This window comes from Mauremys mutica, chromosome 17 (genome assembly GCF_020497125.1).
Source record: "Mauremys mutica isolate MM-2020 ecotype Southern chromosome 17, ASM2049712v1, whole genome shotgun sequence".
NCBI lineage: Eukaryota > Metazoa > Chordata > Testudines > Geoemydidae > Mauremys > Mauremys mutica.
The window spans coordinates 22,666,593-22,684,574 of NC_059088.1; the positions used below are offsets into that span (position 1 = coordinate 22,666,593).

The 17,982-nt window shown below is 53.3% G+C and overlaps 1 protein-coding gene across 4 annotated transcripts in view; it reads left to right on the forward strand.

Annotated features, from left to right (window-relative positions):
• The window catches only part of CERS2 (ceramide synthase 2), a 52,873-nt gene that overhangs the window by 26,138 nt on the left and 8,753 nt on the right, over positions 1-17,982 (forward strand). For 2 of the 4 annotated variants that reach the window (XM_044991606.1, XM_044991605.1), the window contains exon 2: positions 16,230-16,403. In XM_044991606.1, the coding sequence (XP_044847541.1) occupies positions 16,231-16,403 (173 nt within the window). In that variant the 5' untranslated portion in view covers position 16,230. Of the gene's footprint in view, positions 1-15,900; positions 15,986-16,229; positions 16,404-17,982 lie in introns of those variants that run through there. The other 2 variants (XM_044991607.1, XM_044991604.1) reach the window with 2 other exon arrangements.

A 17,982-nucleotide genomic window follows, 5' to 3' on the forward strand; every position in this document is an offset into this window, starting at 1 on the left:
CTGTCTTCTGTAAGGACAAGGTCCAACTTAGACCTCACCCGGCTTTCCTCCCCAAAGTCATCTCACAGTTCCACATGGGTCAGGATATTTTTCTCCCGGTGTTTTATCCGAAACCACACTCTTCTGGTACGGAGCGGAGGCTACATTCCCTGGATGTCCGCAGGGCCTTGGCTTTTTACATCGAGCGTACCAAGCCTTTCAGACGCTCGACTCAGCTCTTCATCGCAGTGGCGGAGAGGATGAAGGGGCTCCTGGTCTCCTCTCAGCGCATCTCTTCGTGGATCGCGACCTGCATCTGGGAATGCTACCGCATTGCTAAGACCCCGTCCCTCCGGTCACGGCCCACTCCACTAGGGCGCAGGCCTCCTCTACGGCGTTCCTGGCTCAGATCCTGACTCAGCAGATTTGTAGAGCGGCCACGTGGTCCTCCATCCACACGTTCTCGTCACACTACGCCGTTACGCACCAGGCCAGGGATGATGCAGCCTTCGGTCGTGCAGTGCTCCAGTCAGCAGTGATCTCTGACCCCGCCACCTAAGGTTAGGCTTGTGAGTCACCTACTTTGAATGGACATGAACAACCACTCGAAGAAGAAAAAAGTTACCGACCTTTTAGTAACTGTTGTTCTTCGAGATGTGGTGTTCATGTCCATTCCAATACCCACCCTCCTGCCCCTCTGTTGGAGTGCCAGCAAGAAGGAACTGAGGGGGAGGAGGGTCGGCGGGCCCCTTTATAGGGCGCTGTAGTGGCGCCACTCCAGGGGGTGCCAGGGCTGACCCTACGGACGCTGCTAGGGGAAAATCTTCCGGCTGGTGTGCACGCGCACACCTACTTTGAATGGACATGAACAACACATCTCGAAGAACAACAGTTACTAAAAGGTGGGTAACCGTTTTTTTTCGTGCTGCTGGGAGGGAGGAGGGAGAATGTGGCGCGCTTGGGGAAGGAGGTGGGGCTGGGGCATGGATTTGGGGAAGGGATGCAATAGGGGGAGGGAAGGGGGTGGAGCCAGGGCTAGGCCGGGGGGCACAAGCACCCACTGGTGCCAAGGAAAGTTGGCGCCTATGCATGGGGGTGAAGTGGTGCTAGCATCACAAGACCATTCATGTGCCTTCCTGTGAAAGACTTCAATCAATTTAGCTTATGTCTCTGGGATCCCTTGCTCAAATGAGCCCAAATTTGGACCACTAACCCTGCCCCAGGAAGCACAGGCGTTTTCAAGAAGATGTGAGACAGCATGTGGATTTTAGAGCATTAGGCAAACCTGGTTGTTGAACAGTAGCTTAGGCTACGTGTATGCTTACAGCACTGCAGCTGCCCCAGAGAAACCCTCCCATCACTATAGTCCATCCATTTTCCCGAGAGGTGGTGGCTGGGCTGGGCTGCATGAAAAATTCTTCTGTTGGCCTTGCGCTGTCTATATGGGGACTTAAATTGGCTTAACTATGTCACTCGGGGGTGGATTTTTCATACCCCAGAGCTACGTCACTGGGTTGACCTAATTTTCTAGTATAAACCAGCCCCTAGTCTCAAACTTATGTATAGCAGAGCTGCCTCTTTGTGTAATCAAAGAGAAGGTTGAGAGGCGACTTGATCAGTCTATAGACACCAACATCAAGAGAGAGTTTCTGCTCTTGAAGTGAGCAGACAAAGGGAGAATCAGCTCCAAAGGCTGGAAGCTGAAACTTGAGTAATTCAGACTAGAAATAAAGTGCTAAATTTTAAGTGAGGGGACTTGAGCTTTGGAACAGCTAACCCAGGGGATTCTGCATCACAAGCAGTCTGTAACTCAAGGCTGGGTGCCGCTTTAAATAAAATAAAATAAAGACCTGCTCTAGCTCAGCCAGAAGTTATGGGCTGGATGCAGAAATTGCTAGATGAGGTTCTCTGGCTAGTGGTGCAGGAAGCCAGACTAAATGATCATAATGATCCCTCTTGGGCTTAGGCTCTGTGACTGACTGTCTGTTATCGATCAAACCCAAGATATTCACTTTTTAAAAATACTTTCCAAATTCATGTTCTGAACAAACCTATGAGCTCAGAGAGGGGGGAGGGATAGCTTGGTGGTTTGAGCATTGGCCTGCTAAACCCAGGGTTGTGAGTTCAATCCTTGAGGGGGCCATTTCAGGATCTGGGGCAAAAATTGGTCCTGCTAGTGAAGGCAGGGGGCTCGACTTGATGACCTTTCAAGGTCCCTTCCAGTTCTAGGAGATTGGTATATCTCCAATTATTACTTATTATTATTACTTACTAGAGAGAGAGAGACTGACTTCTACCCGTAGAAGAGCCAAAGAATTAACTAACCTCAGCAAAACCAACCAGCCATGTTAATAGACAGTAAGCACACGCTGGGCCCAATTCTCTGCTGGTGTGAACTGGTAGAGCATTACACTAGCAGCGAGTTTGCTTCGGTTACACAGCAAACCAGGAGTGCGTCAGAGAGGGGTTATTGAGTGTATGTAATGCACTAGGGGTGGGAACAAATGGTGTGATACTATATAGTCTCTGTGTATTGTTGCCTCTCCTCTAACACCAAATATTGGGGCCTTGCAGATCAGCTCCCTACGGAGGGGAAATCTGTGATGCAGAGGGTGGGTATATTCGAAAGGTCACTTGTTTTATTTATATACTGGCACCAGTCCTGGAACAGGGGTCATCAAACAGCACACAGGGTAATCCCTTCTCCCAGGAACCTCAGCGCAGGGCCAGTGCTTAGTTCTCAGGGAGCAAAGCTGTGTCAAGAATTGGCTACCATCAAGGCTCAGGCACAGAGCAAACATTTGCACTGCTTCCACAGCTTCTGCAACCTTGTCTAAGCAAAATCTATCGCAGCATGTCTTCCCGAGGTGGAACACTCGCTCACACACCAAGAAAAGAATTTGAGCGGCTGTAACAGTGCCACCTGCTGTAACAATAGGTATGAAATATCACCCATATAGTGATTGTGTTGTGTACTAATTTGCAGATTTAATCTCCTTTTGCCTCAGGGTTGCTCATCAACTCAGCCCTAAAACCTGGATTAAAGGGTGTTTGTGTATTTTATAAATCTATGGGCAAGTCCTAACAGAAAGATTATTGTGCTTTGTGATCTCTACAGAGTTTTTTTTCTTCAGATCCTTCTCTGAAAGGGGGACATCTGACTTAGTTTGGGCTCCCACAGCCACTTTTCTCTCTGGAGGGTGGGAGCCAGTGTGTGCTGAGTTGCTTTTTCTTTATTTAAAAAAAAAATAAATCCACAAGTCTAGTGTCTCCAAGTTCAGCACTCAGCCTGCCCCAACACAAGGAGCCAAGTCCAGCATGTTCAGGGTTGTTTAGTAGCCTGGCTTGAATCTGCATTGCTTTTCCTGATTAACCTTCTAATGCCTTGACTTTGATGTCATCATGGAGGCGATGGAATGAGAAGAGCGTTGCTCCAGTGCTTTGAGATCCTCCAACACCAGACTTAAGGGGAGTGTCTTATCGTTGATGTATCATGTGGCAAAGACGCATCAGTCCAGGATTGTCTGTTGCCCACCAGATTCTCAAGAGCCACTCTCTGTCCCAGTTTGTTTGTAGGTGCAGGTTTGCTCACTTGGGCCAGAATTTTCACAAGAGTCTCAGCTTCCATTTAGGCACCAGAACAAGGGCCCAGGGTCATCACAAGAGCTCAGCGTTTCAGGAGCATGTTGTTAATTAACCTTCCCCTTGTTTTCGGTGCCTAAATGGGAGCTGTGACTCTTGAATGCCTGGGCCCTTCTGCTCATCTGATGACTGTCTGGCCCTTTGGTACTTAAACGCTGTGCGAATGATTACAGGTGGTAAACTTCCACCCAGCCACTTGCAAATTGTGGTGATGAGGCAGGGGAAGAAAGGTTGTGGTTGAAAGTTAATCCCTTCTTGGCTTTTTTTTAAATGAGCTGGAGTTGTATGAAATGCTGTGGGCATCTGTGTGAATTTTGTTCTAGGCCGTGAATTAACAGAACACTTAAGTCCATGTGTTGGTGTCAAGGTTCCTTCCCCACTCTGAACTTTTAGGGTATAGATGTGGGGACCTGCATGAGAACCTCTAAGCTTAATTACCAGCTTAGATCTGGTTTTGCTGCCACCACCCAAACTATTTGAGTTATTTGGAAAACTCTGTCTACCTTCCCCCCAGAATATCTTCCTCCCAAGTACTAGAACCCTTCCCTGGGTAGCCTTGAGAGACTGCTCCACCAAGTTCCTGGTGAACACCGATCCAAACCCTTGGATCTTAAAACAAGGAGAAATTAACCATTCCCCCTCCTTTCCCCCCACCAGTTCCTGGTGAGTCCAGATCCAACCCCCTTGGATCTTGAAACAAGGAAAAATCAATCAGGTTCTTAAAAAGAAGGCTTTTAATTAAAGAAAGGTAAAAATCGTCTCTGTAAAATCAGGATGGAAAATAACTTTACAGAGTAATCAGATTCATAGAGCCCAGAGGAACCCCCTCTAGCCTTAGGTTCACAGTTACAGCAAACAGAGGTAAATCCTCTCAGCAAAAGGCACATTTACAAGTTGAGAAAACAAAGATAAACCTAACACGCCTTGCCTGGCTGTTACTTACAAGTTTGAAATATGAGAGACTTGTTCAGAAAGATTTGGAGAGCCTGGATTGATGTCCGGTCCCTCTTAGTCCCAAGAGCGAACAACCCCCAAAACAAAGAGCACACAAACAAAAGCCTTCTTCCTGCCCCCCCCCCCCCCAGCTTTGAAAGTATCTTGTCCCATTATTGGTCCTTTGGGTCGGGTGTCAGCCAGGTGACCTGAGCTTCTTAACCCTTTACAGGTTAAAGGATTTTGGGTGTCTCTGGCCAGGAGGGATTTTCTAGTATTGTACACAGGAGGGCTGTTCCCTTCCCTTTATAGTTATGACAGTTGGATCCAGCACAAATTGGGCATGTGCCTAACTTTAAGCACATACTTCATTGTGTGCTTACATAACGCCGTCCTACCCACCTTCCCTGGTCTGTTCTACAGTTGCTTAAATTTATCTTGGGCAAATGACACTTAAGTGGGGCGGGGATGTGATGCATGTTCAAATACAATTGCAGCGTGAAGCTCCACTGATTGCTGCAGGGTGTGCCTGCTTCTGTACTCATTTGGGTTGGGCTGTGGCTTTTTTTAAATTTTGGATTAATCCCATTTATTACGGCAGTGCCTAAGGGCCAACCTGAGCCTGAGGTGGAGCCAGGATTTACCAATGTACATTGCCAAAGAGCCACAGTAATATGTCAGCAGCTCCCCGCTCCTCCAACCCACAGTGCCTCCCGCCCGCCAGCAGCCCCCCCAATTAGCACCTCCCCCTCACTCCCCATGCCTCCTGCCCCAGATGTTTTGCATGCACGCACAGGCTCTGGGGAAGGGGCAGGGGCCTTGGGGGAAGGGGTGGAGTGGGAGCAGAGCAGGGGGTTGAACAGTGAGCACTCCCTGGCACATTGGAAAGTTAGTGTCTGTAGCTCCAGCCTTGGAGTTGGCACCAATGCAAGGAGCAGCATATTAACCTCTGAAGAGCCGCATGTGGCTCCGGAGCCACAGGTTGGCCACCCCTGGCTTACAGTCCAAATAGATCAGACAGGCACAGGGTGAGGGACGGGGTATCCCCCCACTAAGGCTGCCAACACTGAATTTCAAAAATAAGGGGCCATTTTCTTAGCACCTCCACCTCACCCCTCTTCTTGGTATCAATAATAATACTAGTAGTACTAAGCAGCACTTACCTATGTTTGCGTGGGGTGTTTCTTGCTGCTTTCTGCAGCACTTAGCCAGCCACCAACGAGCAGTTACGTTCCTCTGCCGGAGACATTGGCAGAGCGGGGAGGCTACGCCCTGGGAGTACTGACTCCTATCTCCCCCTCCACAGAGTCCCTCCCTGACCCTGGCCCTTCAGTGCAGCTCCAGGGCATGCAGCCCCGTCCCCTTGCCCTGCCAGACAGATCCCGATCCCGCTCAGGGAAGGGCCGGAGTCAGCAGGGGGCCAGTACTCACGGGTGCACCTTTCCATTCCCCTCCCAGCCTTGGCCTGGCCTTTGACTGCGCCCTGCCTGCTTTCCCTGCGCAGCAGCACTGAAGGCCCAGGGCTGGGGGGAATGGCACCCATGAGTACTGGCCACTTGCTGTTGAAATACTAGAAGACGTCCTGATTGAGTACTGGACAGGCAATTTTCTAGGTAAATAAGGGACGTTCCACTTGTAATTTGGGGACTGTTGGCGAGCCCTCCCTCCCTCCCCCCCATAGCACTATCTGAGTGTGTATGCATGGAGGCATGCCCTGCAGTGATCGCTCTTTCTCTTGCCCAGCTGCTGAGGACAGATCCATTTTGAATAGCCCTATTGAGCACCGGCCCTGGCCGTGCTGTGTATTCATTTAGCCCATGTGCGTTCTCCACATACTGCTTGCACAGCTCTGATAGAGGCCTGGGCAGGGCTACTGTGGCTGCTTTCCAAGCCCGCTCTCCCTTCCCCAGCGCTGTTACCCAGCTGCAGCATGCCCTGGACCTGATTTGTGATGGTGGACCGCTGGGAGAGAGATCTCTGGTTGGGCTGCAGGCCAGGGGTTTCGGTGCATTTGTTCAGTGGAGATGAGCCCCCCCCCCCCAAATCCTTCCCAGAAAAAGCCCATCCGTGTTGGCAGCGTGAAAGCCGGGATCGCTGCCCTGGTTTGCCGCTCTGCTTTTGATCTCTGCAGTGTGCATACAGCAGCGCAGCGGCTTGGCGGGCTCCCATCTGATTGTTGTAGGGGCCCGAGGAGTGGCTGAAGCGATGGGGCGAAGGACTGAGGGTTATGTGCAAGCTGGGCAGGCTTCTTGCTCTCTGTACAGGGAGTACTCGACCTGGGGCCTGGATTTTCAGAGGGGCAAAGTCTGCAGCTGCCCCGGGCTTGCTGTTGCTCAGCACCTCTAGGAGCCAGGCTCTCCCCCCACACACCCCAGGACCATCTGGGGCTCTGTGTATATCAGCTGTTGTGGGCTCTGGCTGCAGAGAAAAGGAACAACACAGGTTCTCCACCCACTGCAGCCTGTTCCAGTTCTCGGATGCCAGCCCCAGTTGCAAGCCCCCTTGCCTCTAGCACTGGAGAAGCATCCTGTCATGGAGTGGTCCCGGCAAAGTCCTTTCCAGCCTTAGTCGCAGCCCACAGCCACCCCGGTGGTCTTGACCAAGCCATGCTGTATATATTTGTTTCTAGTCAGTGCCAGGTTCCTCACTTGTGACTGCAGCAGCAGCAGCCAGTCCTGCCTACTGCTGCCTTCCGTCAGGCTCCCCGCTCCCCCCAGCACTTCCTGCCTGTTTGCTTAGATAGCCCCTGCAGCTGGGGCACTTCCCCTCACATAACCCTCAGCTGCAGCTCTGCTCAGTTAATTGGCACCCTCCAGCAGCTCCCTGTCATCCTTCCAGTTCGGTTCTAGTTAAGAGACTGGTGGGGATTTGAATTAACTCAGCACACCCCGTCGCACCTCCCCTGCGACTGCCATCTCCCAGGTCTCCGCGTGGGGGGTGGGGGCGCAGGTAACAAGGAGGCTCCCGCAGGCAGTGAGGGGGAGAGCCTTGCCTTGTGTTGCTGCTGCTCTGTAGGGCTGGAGAGCCCATGCAGTGCTGCCGCCCTCCCAACCCAAGTGACAGATGGCGGCAGCAGCAGCCCAGCTTCCTGCCCCCGGCTGGGCCGTGCTCAGGAATCCTCCCCTTCGCCCTGCTTTGCAACCCTATTGCTTGCCCTCTGCAACAATGTTAAGGGGTCCCGATGCTCCTGGCTGCCACGCGGCCTTCGCGCCCACTGACTGGCAGGAGCAGAGGAGGCCCTGCACCTGCCAGGGGACCTGCAGCCACTTGGGGGATTGCACCCTGGGTGGGCCTCTGTGCCCAACTCTCCCCTGAACCTGATCCACGCAGCCCCTAGACTGGCAGGGGGAACACAGAGCTCATCAGCCGGAGAGCTGGGATGCCCGGGTAGAGAGCCACAGCTGTGGTCAAGGGGACCCTGCAAAGAAGGGAAAGTCAGGTTAAAATTAACCAAGAGGGAGTGGGCTCTAAGGGTTGGAGCAGGGAACTGGGCATTAGGACTCCTTGGTCCTCATCCCATTTGTGTCACTGGCTCACTCTGTGGCCTTGCAGCGATCACTTGCCCTCCTTGTGCAGGGCTTCCTCGCTGTACCCTTCTGTTATTTGGAAAATAGAGGGTCAGATGCTCAGCTAGAGTAAATGGGCGTGTTCCCACTGACCTCAGTGCAGCTGGAACGTCAGAGGACGTTGTTAGGCTCCCGTCTCCTTAGTACCTGAGCACCTCATGCTCTTTAGTGTATTTATCCTGTCATCTCCCTGCTGTTATCCTGTACTTGTGGGGAAACTGAGGCACAGAGCAGTTAAGTGACTGTGCCAAGGTCACATAGGCAGTGTGGAAGAGCAGGGAGTTGATTCCGACTCTCCCAAGTCCTAGACTAGCGCCCTTCCTCTCCACGCTGCACTGGTTTACCCCAGCTGTGGATCTGCCCCATAGATCACCGAGGGCCAAGAGGGCTCTGAGTTCTGTGCCTGCAGGGGATGTGGCATGTAGAACCCGACACTAGGGGCTGTGTCATTGGTTTCCGAGGGCTGGGAACTTGGTGCGAGGCCATGCCCATGCCCGGAATGCTGTCTCCTTTGGGACGTTTGCATCAACAGATTGCAACGCTGCTGCCGCGGTGGCTATTCTAGTGCCCTGGGCGCGGCACGTCAGACCAAGTGCCTGCCTCGAGAGAGAGCTCACGGGCTGCCCCAGAGAGAGCGTGCGGTGAAGGCTGTAGCTAGTGCCGTGTGTGTGTGTGTGGGGGTTATAGGCACTTTCTGGTCACCTGGCAGCTCCCGGCCCCCAGCAGTGTGTGCTCTGAAGTGCCTGTTGCACAGGATGGGGATAGAAGGGTCTGTAGGAGGGAATGGGAGCAGGGTATGACCCCTGTGAAAGATCATGCATCCCACACTGCTTCTCTGGGGTGGGACTCCGGATGCCTGGGTTCTATTCACAGCTCTGCCACTGACCTGTTGATGACCTTGGCAAGTCACTGCCCCGTCTCTGCCTCAGTTTTCCCTTCCATTTCCTAATTTAGGTTCCACCTGCTCAGTCTCTTTAGACTGCAAGCTCCTTGGGGCGGGGACCATCTCTCGCTCTGTGTCTGGGCCGTGCCCAGCACAACAGGGCCCTGATCTTAGTTTGGGTCCCAAAGTGCTACTGTAATACACATAATACCTGTCGCCACCTGCTCTGGCTGGGACAGGTTGGGCTACTGGCTACAGGTTGGGCTACTGGCTGCCATTGCGCCTTGGGATGGTGTCACTAGGGTGGTGCGGTTGACGGTGCGTTTGCTGGTTGGTTGAGCATATTGTGGTGGTGGTTGTGCCAGGGGGCGTGTGTTGGATCTGCAGTTGTTGTGCTGTTGAGCGAGTTTTGATGCGAATCAGCCCCCTGGTTTCCCTTTAATGATGAGAGACACCACTTGATGGGGCAACAACTCTAATCAGCGGTGGGGTAGTGGATGGGGGGCTGGTTATTTGGCACCTGGATCATCCATTTGGATGGGATTTTCCCTTTTATTTTTTTGTATCATTATTCAGATGGGCGGGGCGGGGGGGGGGGGGAGATGGGATTGGGGGTCTGATAGGAGAGGCCAGCGGCTGGGTGTCCAGGGAGTAGGGGGATGGTATGGGATAGGGAGGAAATGACAGGGTAGGGCAGAATACAGGGGCTCAGGTCTGTGTTCGGGGTTATAAGGGGATGGAGAAAGAGCAGAGGAGGAGTGTGATGGCAGGTTAGGGGTAGGGCAGGAAGATGGAGATAGAGGAGGGGAGAGAACCAGGAAGTGAAACTGGCCAGCCCAGCTGTTGGTGTCTGGGCTGTCAGTGGTGCAGGGGGAGTGAAAACCCCAACCCCCTGTGCTCTATAGATTCAATCTCAGTCACCTCCAGAGTCGATAATATTTTTAAACCGGCTTTGATTGAGGCGCAGGGCTGGCCCCTGCTTTTGGCTGTGCTGGTTACTGCCATGCCGAGGCTGGTGGCGCGACTCCAGATTTACCCTGGAGTTTAGCCCTGATAAAATCCACCCTCGTGTGCATGAAGTGGCTGTTTGATGGTTCAGAGCGAATCTGCCCACCCCGCTGACACAGCGGTAATGCGTAGTGCTCCGTGGACGCTGCCCATGCTCACAGTAGCAGGCACCATGGTTCGCAGTGATGCATTCGTGGCAGGATTACTTCTCTCATGTGCTGTGGGGAGCGGTAAGTGCTTAGGAAATGGTTCACTGGCGCTCCAGCTCCAGCTCCCTGTGCGCTCTGCTCCTTCCCCCACTGGGCTGCGTCAGGCTGCAGAGCGTGACTGGTTCCTATGGAACAGGCGCACCCTGCGGCCGTAGCCCCAGTCTGTCCGTTTGTCTAGGTGCTGTCTCACCCACGCCTCAGCCCAGCCTTTTGGGGGGGCATTCGGGCAGGTGAGGCAACTTGTTGCAGGGAGGGGTCCCCCTTGCTTGAGTCTGCCCCCAGCACGAGGGACTGCATGTTGGTGGGGTGGCTGAGCCAGTCTGTCCAGTGGCCCAGGCAGGTGCCACTTGGCAAAGTCGGTCTCAGGCGCACACCAGAGTCTGGTGAGGTGGCCCCAGGCAGAGCCAGGTGAATATTGGCCTTTTTGGTTACCTGCTTTCTGCGCTGGGCAGGTCCTTTGCTCCCCAGTGTCTGTCTGGACTAGAGAACTGACCGGGAGAAGGGCCTGGGCTGTCCAAGGCCAGGAGCAGGGAATGGGGTGAGTGATTGGCTTGTCCTTGCATTCTGCCATCCCAGCACCAAAATGCAGCCACCTCTGGGGAGGGGAGGGGCAGCTGTTAAGCTACACCCTAGTGTCCTATTCCTCTGAGGGGCTCAAAGGACTTTGAATGTAGCCCCTTCCATATTTCCCATGGGGCAAGTGTTAGTACTGTTCCACAGGCTGGGAAACTGAGGCACAAAAGCAGGGAGCAACCTCCCTAGGGTCTGTTAGAAGTGGGAAAAGCATCCCTTTACGCTCAGGCCCAGCTATGGGACAGATGAGGTGACTGGAGATCCAAGGTTTACCGGAGCAGTAGGTTGGCTGTCCTGCAAAGAGCCACTGAACAGCTCCCCCCGCCCCGCAGTATAATCAGAACGCAAGTCAGCTGGCCACGCCATCGCTCTGCAAAGTTGGCTCCAATCCATCAGTGCCTGCAGCCCTCCCTCTCCTGATGCTATAGTTAGTAGTTAGCATGGGTCTGGGAACATCAGCTCCTTGCTTCAGGGAGCCCTACAAATGTGGCAGGTGCGCAGGTGGGTGAGAAATCCTGTACCTCCTCCCTGTCCCCCAGCAAACCCATGCTGGGAGCCTTGCTTGAGCTGATCAAGTCAGCTGGACAATAGAGATGCCCCAGACTAATGGGGTCTGGTGCCTGAATCCCACAGTTAGGAGAAACTCCAAAAAAGCTCAATCATTGCAATGTTGGGCTGGAAGGGACCTTGAGGGGTCACCTAGTCCAGACCCCTGCGCTGAGCCAGGACCAAGTAAACCTAGACTATCCGTGAGAGGTGTTTGTCCAACCTGCTCTTAAAAACCTCCAGTGACGGGGATTCCACAGCCTCCCTCGGACGCCTGTTCCAGAGCTGAACTAACCTTAGAGTCTCAAAGTTTTTCCTAATATCTACCCTAAATCTCCCTTGCTGCAGAGTAAGCCCATTACTACTTGTCCTACGCCCAGTGGACAAGGAAAAGATTTGATCACCATCCTTTGTAACAGCCCTTAACTGAGGGTTATCAGGTCTCTCTCTCTCCCCGCCTCCCCCAGTCTCCTTGTCTCAAGACTACACATGGCCAGGTTTTTACCTTTCCTTCTAGGTGAGGTTTTTTAAACCTTTGATCATTTTTGTTGCTCTTTCTGGCTTCTCTCCAGTTTGTCCACATCTGTCCTAAGGTGTGGCACCCAGAACTGGATGCAGTGCTCCAGCTGTGTCATTACCGGTGCTGAGTCTAGCCAGACAGTTACCTCCCTGTCTTACAAATGCCACTCCCGTTAACACACCTCAGAATGATACTAGCCTTTTTCGCAACTACATCACGTCGCTGGCTCTTACTCAATTTGTGATCCACTCTAACCCCCAAATCCCTGTCAGCAGTGCTGCCACCCAGCCACTTAATCCCCACTTTGTAGTTGTGCAACTGATTTTTTTTTTCTTCTTAAGTGAAATACTTTGCACTTCTCTCTATTGAATTTCATCTTGTTGATTTCAGGCCAATTTGTCAAGGTCATTTTGAATTCCGATCCTGTCCTCCAAAGTGCCAGCAGCTCCTCCCAGCTCGGTGTCATCCGGAGCTTTTATGAGCAAACCCTCCAGTCCGTTATCCCGGTCATTAATGAAAATATTGGATAGTAGCAGCCTCAGGACTGACGCCTGTGTGACCCCACTAAATCTGCCTCCCCCCGCCCCCTTGCCACTTTGATCGCTAACCATTGATAACTATTTTTGAGTACGGTCTTTCTGTGCACCCACCTTCCTCTAGACCACATTCCCCGAGTGTGCAATTGCTAATGCCATGTGGGACTGTCAGAAGCTACTAAAATCAAGATACACCAGGTCTACTGCTTCACACCATCCACTAGGCCGGTTATCCTGTCAAGGATGAAAATTAGTTTTCTTTGGCATGGTTTGTTCTTGGCTATTGCTTATCACCCTGTTACTTTCCAGGCGCCTACACATTGATTGTTCAATCATTTGTTCCAGTATCTTTCCAGGTATTGAAGTCAGGTTGACTAGTCTATCTTTCTCTGGGTCCTCTTTGTTCCCCCTTTTCAAGACAGGTACTGTACTATGTTCGCCCTTCTCCGGTCCTCTGGGACCTCACCCCTCCTCCGTGAGTTCTGGAAGATCATTGCTAACAGCTCCGAGATTGCTTCAGCTAGTTCCTTAAGTACCGTAGGGTGAATTTCATCAGGCCCTGCTGACTTGAATACTTGACTAACTTAGCTAAATATTCTTTAACCTGTTCTGTCTCTCTTTTGGCTTGCGTTCCCTCCCCCTTGTTGTGAATATTGTGCTGAGTATCTGGTCACCATTAAACTTTTTAGTGCCCCATGCTCCCAGTTAAGCTATAGAGTATTACAACAGCCACAGAGATCGGGACCCTGCCTGGGCGCAGAGTGAGAGATGGTCCCCGCTCTGATGAGCTCACAGTCCGAATAGCCAAGGCAAAGGCAGGGAGGGAAAGCAGAGGCATATGGGGCAATGACTCTGAGAGCATTGGCAGAGCTGGCAATAGAACCCAGGTGCCCTGCCCATGCAGGAAGGGGGAGCTTGTGTTTCTCCAGCACTGCTAAAGGGCAGCCATCTCTAGGGTGGAGCCCAGTGCCAGACTGCACAGCATGTTAGGCAGCTGCATGGGGGAGGGGAGGAGTTTGGTGGGTTTCAGCCTTGTTTCATACAGGCTGCTCACACTGAGATGGGCCTCGACCCAGACACTGGGGCAGCCTCCTCTCTTTGGCTTCGCTGCCAGGGAGCGGGCTGGACTGGATCTGTGACATCCGCTGTGCTTGCACTGAGCTGCTGTCAGAGTGGCAGGGCACTAGCCCCATGGCTGATCTGGAGGGTCTTCCTCTGCGCATGCTGGGGGGAGGCAGCAGAGAGCCAACCTGACAGTCAGCACTGAGAGCCCTCTTACCACCCCCTGCTTCCAGCTTGAGTCTTGGCCACGCCTGGCTGGTCATACGCCACCAGCCTCTCTGCCACCCAGATACTCTCTTCCAGGCTATGCCAGCCCTGTCCTCGCCTTGCCGGTGAACAAGAGATGCGCCCCAGTCCAAGAGGCTCTTTTGAATCGTTCCTCTGGGATATCCAGGCCCTGAGGCTCACAGAAATCCCAGCTCCTCTGCCCCCGCAGGAGCAGTGTGCCCTAGTTTACCATAATGTTTAAACCACTCTGCACTTGTGAGCACTTTTACTAAAACCAAAGCGGGTTTATCGGAGAGAGAATAGAGATTTAACTAGAAACAAGAGTGAGCGGTGGAGAGAAAAGGTTGCAACGCAAAACAAAACGCAAAGCTGGGTCAGCACTTATCAGTAGTTCCCTTTCCTAGCTAATAAAGTCGGGTTCCCCCCAACGTTCAGCCTGTTGCAGAAGGACCAGGATCCACACGTTCGTGAAAACACCCCTGCCCCCCAAGGGGTTTCCTCCGTGACTAGATCCAAAGAACCTGTCCGTCCTCTGACACTGAAACAGTTTTTTGTCCCTGTTCACAGCCCCGGCGCGCCCGGGTCTTGTTGCAATGCTCCTTTTTCACCTTTAAGAGGTTTTGATTGTTTGTTTGTATGGTGCAAGGCTAAACATTGCATTGCATCACCGGCTAAATAGAGGAGGGGTGACAACTCCCTCCTGCCTGCGTGGGCCGTCACCGAGACCTGTATCCTGGTGACTGATTTTTTTTACTGCAAGTCCATGAAGCATACTGTCAGTAGAAACACGTTAGTCCTTGCTAGTACCTGTACAGTTGTGAATCTTGACAAGTTACGAGCTTTCTTTAGACACCTTACAGCAGGAGTGGGCAAACTTCGGCCCATGGGCTGGATCCGGCCCACCAACCGTTTTAATCCGGCCCCTGAGCTCCCGCTGGGGAGTGGGCTCTGGTGCTTGCCCCACTCTGGCGCTGCAGCCGGGGAGCAGGGTCGGGGGCTGCTCCATGTGGCCCATGGAAGCAGTGGCATGGCCCCGCCCCATGCATAAGAGCAGCCGGGGGGCTCCGCTCTACATGCTGCCCCTACCCCAAGCGCCGCCCACACAGCTCCCATTGGCTGGGAACCGCAGCCAATGGGAGCTGCAGGGGCGGTGCCTGTGGACGGGGCAGCATGCAGACCTGCCTGGCCACACCTCTGCATAGGAGCCAGAGAAGAAACATTCCGCTGATTCTGGGAACTGCTCAAGGTAAGCGCTGCCCAGAGCCTGCGTCCCAACCCCCTGGCCCAGCCCTGATTCCCCCTCCCGCTCTCCAGACCCCTCAATCCCAGCCCGGATCACCCTCCTACACCCCAAACTCATCTCCATCTGGAGGCCTCACCTCCCCTTCACTCCCCCAGCCCAGAGCCCCCTCCCACACCCTGAACTCCTCATTTCTGGCCCCACCCCAGAGCCTGCACCCCCAGCCAGAGCCCTCACCCCCTCCTACACCGCAACCCAATTTTGTGAGCATTCATGGCCCGCCGTACAATTTCTATTCCCAGATGCGGCCCTCAGGCCAAAAAGTTTGCTCACCCCTGTGTTACAGCTTATGCTTGATGGATAAATATCCTGTAAGATATGTTTGGTGTAGTGAGTTTGTCAGGTCTGAGGTGAGAGTTGTTCGCACAGAACCAGGGACCCTTTGTCAAGGTGACTGTGTGTCACAGCCGGGTGCTGCAGTCATCTTGGGAAAGCCACGGTCACCTGCTCAGCCTCCCCTATTCTGAGCCCCAGGCAGAATGTAACCGGATCTCCCACGCGTGGCCAGGATGGGCCCGGGGGGACTAGTAGCTGGAACTCTGCATGGAGGTGAGCGAAAGCTAGATGCAGAGCTGGGTGCATTTGTGCTGCTGGTGCCTCCTATCTGATGCAGTTTATTTGTACTGTGGTAGCACCTAGGGTCGCCATTCAGGACCCCCTGGCGCTAGGTGCTGTACACACAGAACAAAAAGCCAGTCCCGGCCCTGAAGGACGTACACATCTGTACTTAGAGAGCGTCTTGACTTGAACGTGGCATGTGACCTGCTGTACATTGGTCCCAACCCAGACCCTTTGCAGCCACTATAGACCCCATGGTGCATTTCAACCCTAGAGCCTCCACGTTTGGCTTCCCTGGATTTCCCCTGCGATTTCAGTCACATACAAGGTTCTTTCCTTGCTAAACTGCCGTGCGGTGTTTAAACAGCTGCAGCATTCCGCCCCCTATGCCAGCTACGGTCTCACCACTTCCCTGTGTGTCCTTAGCACTGTAGGGCTTACGGTGATTCTCCTTCTGCTCTGGGACAGGAGGGGGCCTGTGCGGTGATGAGCGGTGGGATCCCGGGGCTGCGAGGGTTGGAGTAGCCGTGATAAGTCATGCGTGTCCTTGTGCTTCCTTGCAGCTTGGGTGCTGGGGATCCGAGGGTGGAGGCAGGGGCCTTGGCCACTGTTGCCCAGGGGCATGGGTAGGAGGTGCAGGGAACCCTGGAGCATGAATGAATCACTCCATGTCTCTCCCCCTGCAGGATGTTCCAGACGTTATACAATTACTTTTGGTGGGACCGGCTCTGGTTGCCAGTGAACCTGACATGGTCAGACCTGGAAGACAAGGATGGGCGGGTCTATGCCAAGGCTTCGGACCTCTACATCACCATCCCCTTAGCCTTCCTCTTCCTCGTCGTCAGGCACCTCTTCGAAATGTGAGTACCTAGGGGAGGCCAGGTCAGCATCCATTCCTGCAGCCTGGCTGGAGCCAGCTGAAGGAGCGCCCCCTGGTGGATAGTGAGGAAATATCCAGCCCCTAGAGGGCAGATTTTCATAACACTGGGTGCACATTAGGTGCTAGGCGCTTCTGCAAACCCAGATCTTGTTAAGGTGCCTGAGCAGTCTAGAAAATCTGGCCTCAGTTCAAATCCCCACATCCCACTCCCTTCCCAGAGCCAGGAATCCTGACTCCTTGCCCCCTGCCCTAACCACTAGACCCCACTCCCCTCTCAGAGCTGGCAGTAAAACCCAGGAATCCTGACTTCCAGCCCCCTGCACTAACCCACTAGACCCCACTCCTCATTCAGAGCTGTAAACAGAACCCAGGAGTCCTGAATCCCCCAGTCCAGTGTGTGGGCTAGGGGTGCCTTAAATGAAGGGGGAGAATCTCCTTATTTCACTTGGGCAGTGTCTACACTGTACTTCTGTCGGCAAAACTTTTGTCGGTCAGGAGTGTGAAAAAACTCCTTGACCGACAAAAGTTTTACCGATGAAAAGTGCCGGTGTGGTTAGTGCTTTGTCGGTGGGAGACGCTCTCCCGCTAACAAAGCTACTGCCCTTCATTGGAGGTGGTTTTATTTTGCACTGCGTACCTTACAAGGGTACGGCTGTAGCGGCACAGCTAAGGTACGCAGCATAGACATCGTATTACACATGCTGTCCTTCCCTCCAAATACTAAAAAGTCGTAAACCCAGACCTCATAAAGCAGCAGGCAATGGACTGCAGGCTGCAGCCTGCACTGACCTCTGTGGGAATGAGAGAAAGCTTGGCAGAGGGCCTCTAACCTCCTAGCTTCTAGGAATACGGAGCATGTGGCATGTACTTATATGCACCCGGCCCAGGCAGCGCGGCACAAACGCTCGCATTGTGCACGCCGGCCCCCGATCCCGGGTATCTCAGCAATGCTGGGGGCTGAGGCAGGAACAGCTGGGCCGAGGCATTAAAGAGCAATTTGTTGTATAGATCACCGTCACTGTCGTGGTGACAAACGGAGATGGGAGAACAGAGCTGGCTTTGTTGGGGGATCGGGCACAGGCATGGTGGGTGGGCGGAGCTCCATCGGGAGCCGTCTGCCCGTGTTGTGCGTGTGCCCTGGGTGCTCTATGCCTGTGAGCATCTTGCTGTGATCGCAGCTGGGTGGGACGAGCAGCATGAAGCTGGGGGAGGACGGGGCTGGGTTTCTTTGGGGATGTCTCCCCACATGTTGTCAGCAAACCACCTTGGATGCCCAGCCCCTGTGGGGTGAAAGCAGGGGTCTTGGACTGGGAAGTAGGGGGCTGGAGATGTTTCTTTTCTGTGTAGCAAATGGAAGAGTCACTTTCCCGGCCCTTGACTTTTTCTTTCTTTCTGTCTTTTTCTCACCCATTTTCTTTTTTCCTCTCCCCTCAGTTAAAGACATGCTCAGTCTTTCTTTGCTTTCATATCATTCACTTCTCTCTCCCTGAGCCTTCCTTCTCTTCCCTCAATTAATTTTTCTTTCGCTCTGTCTCCCCAGCCATCATTTCAGATCCCCC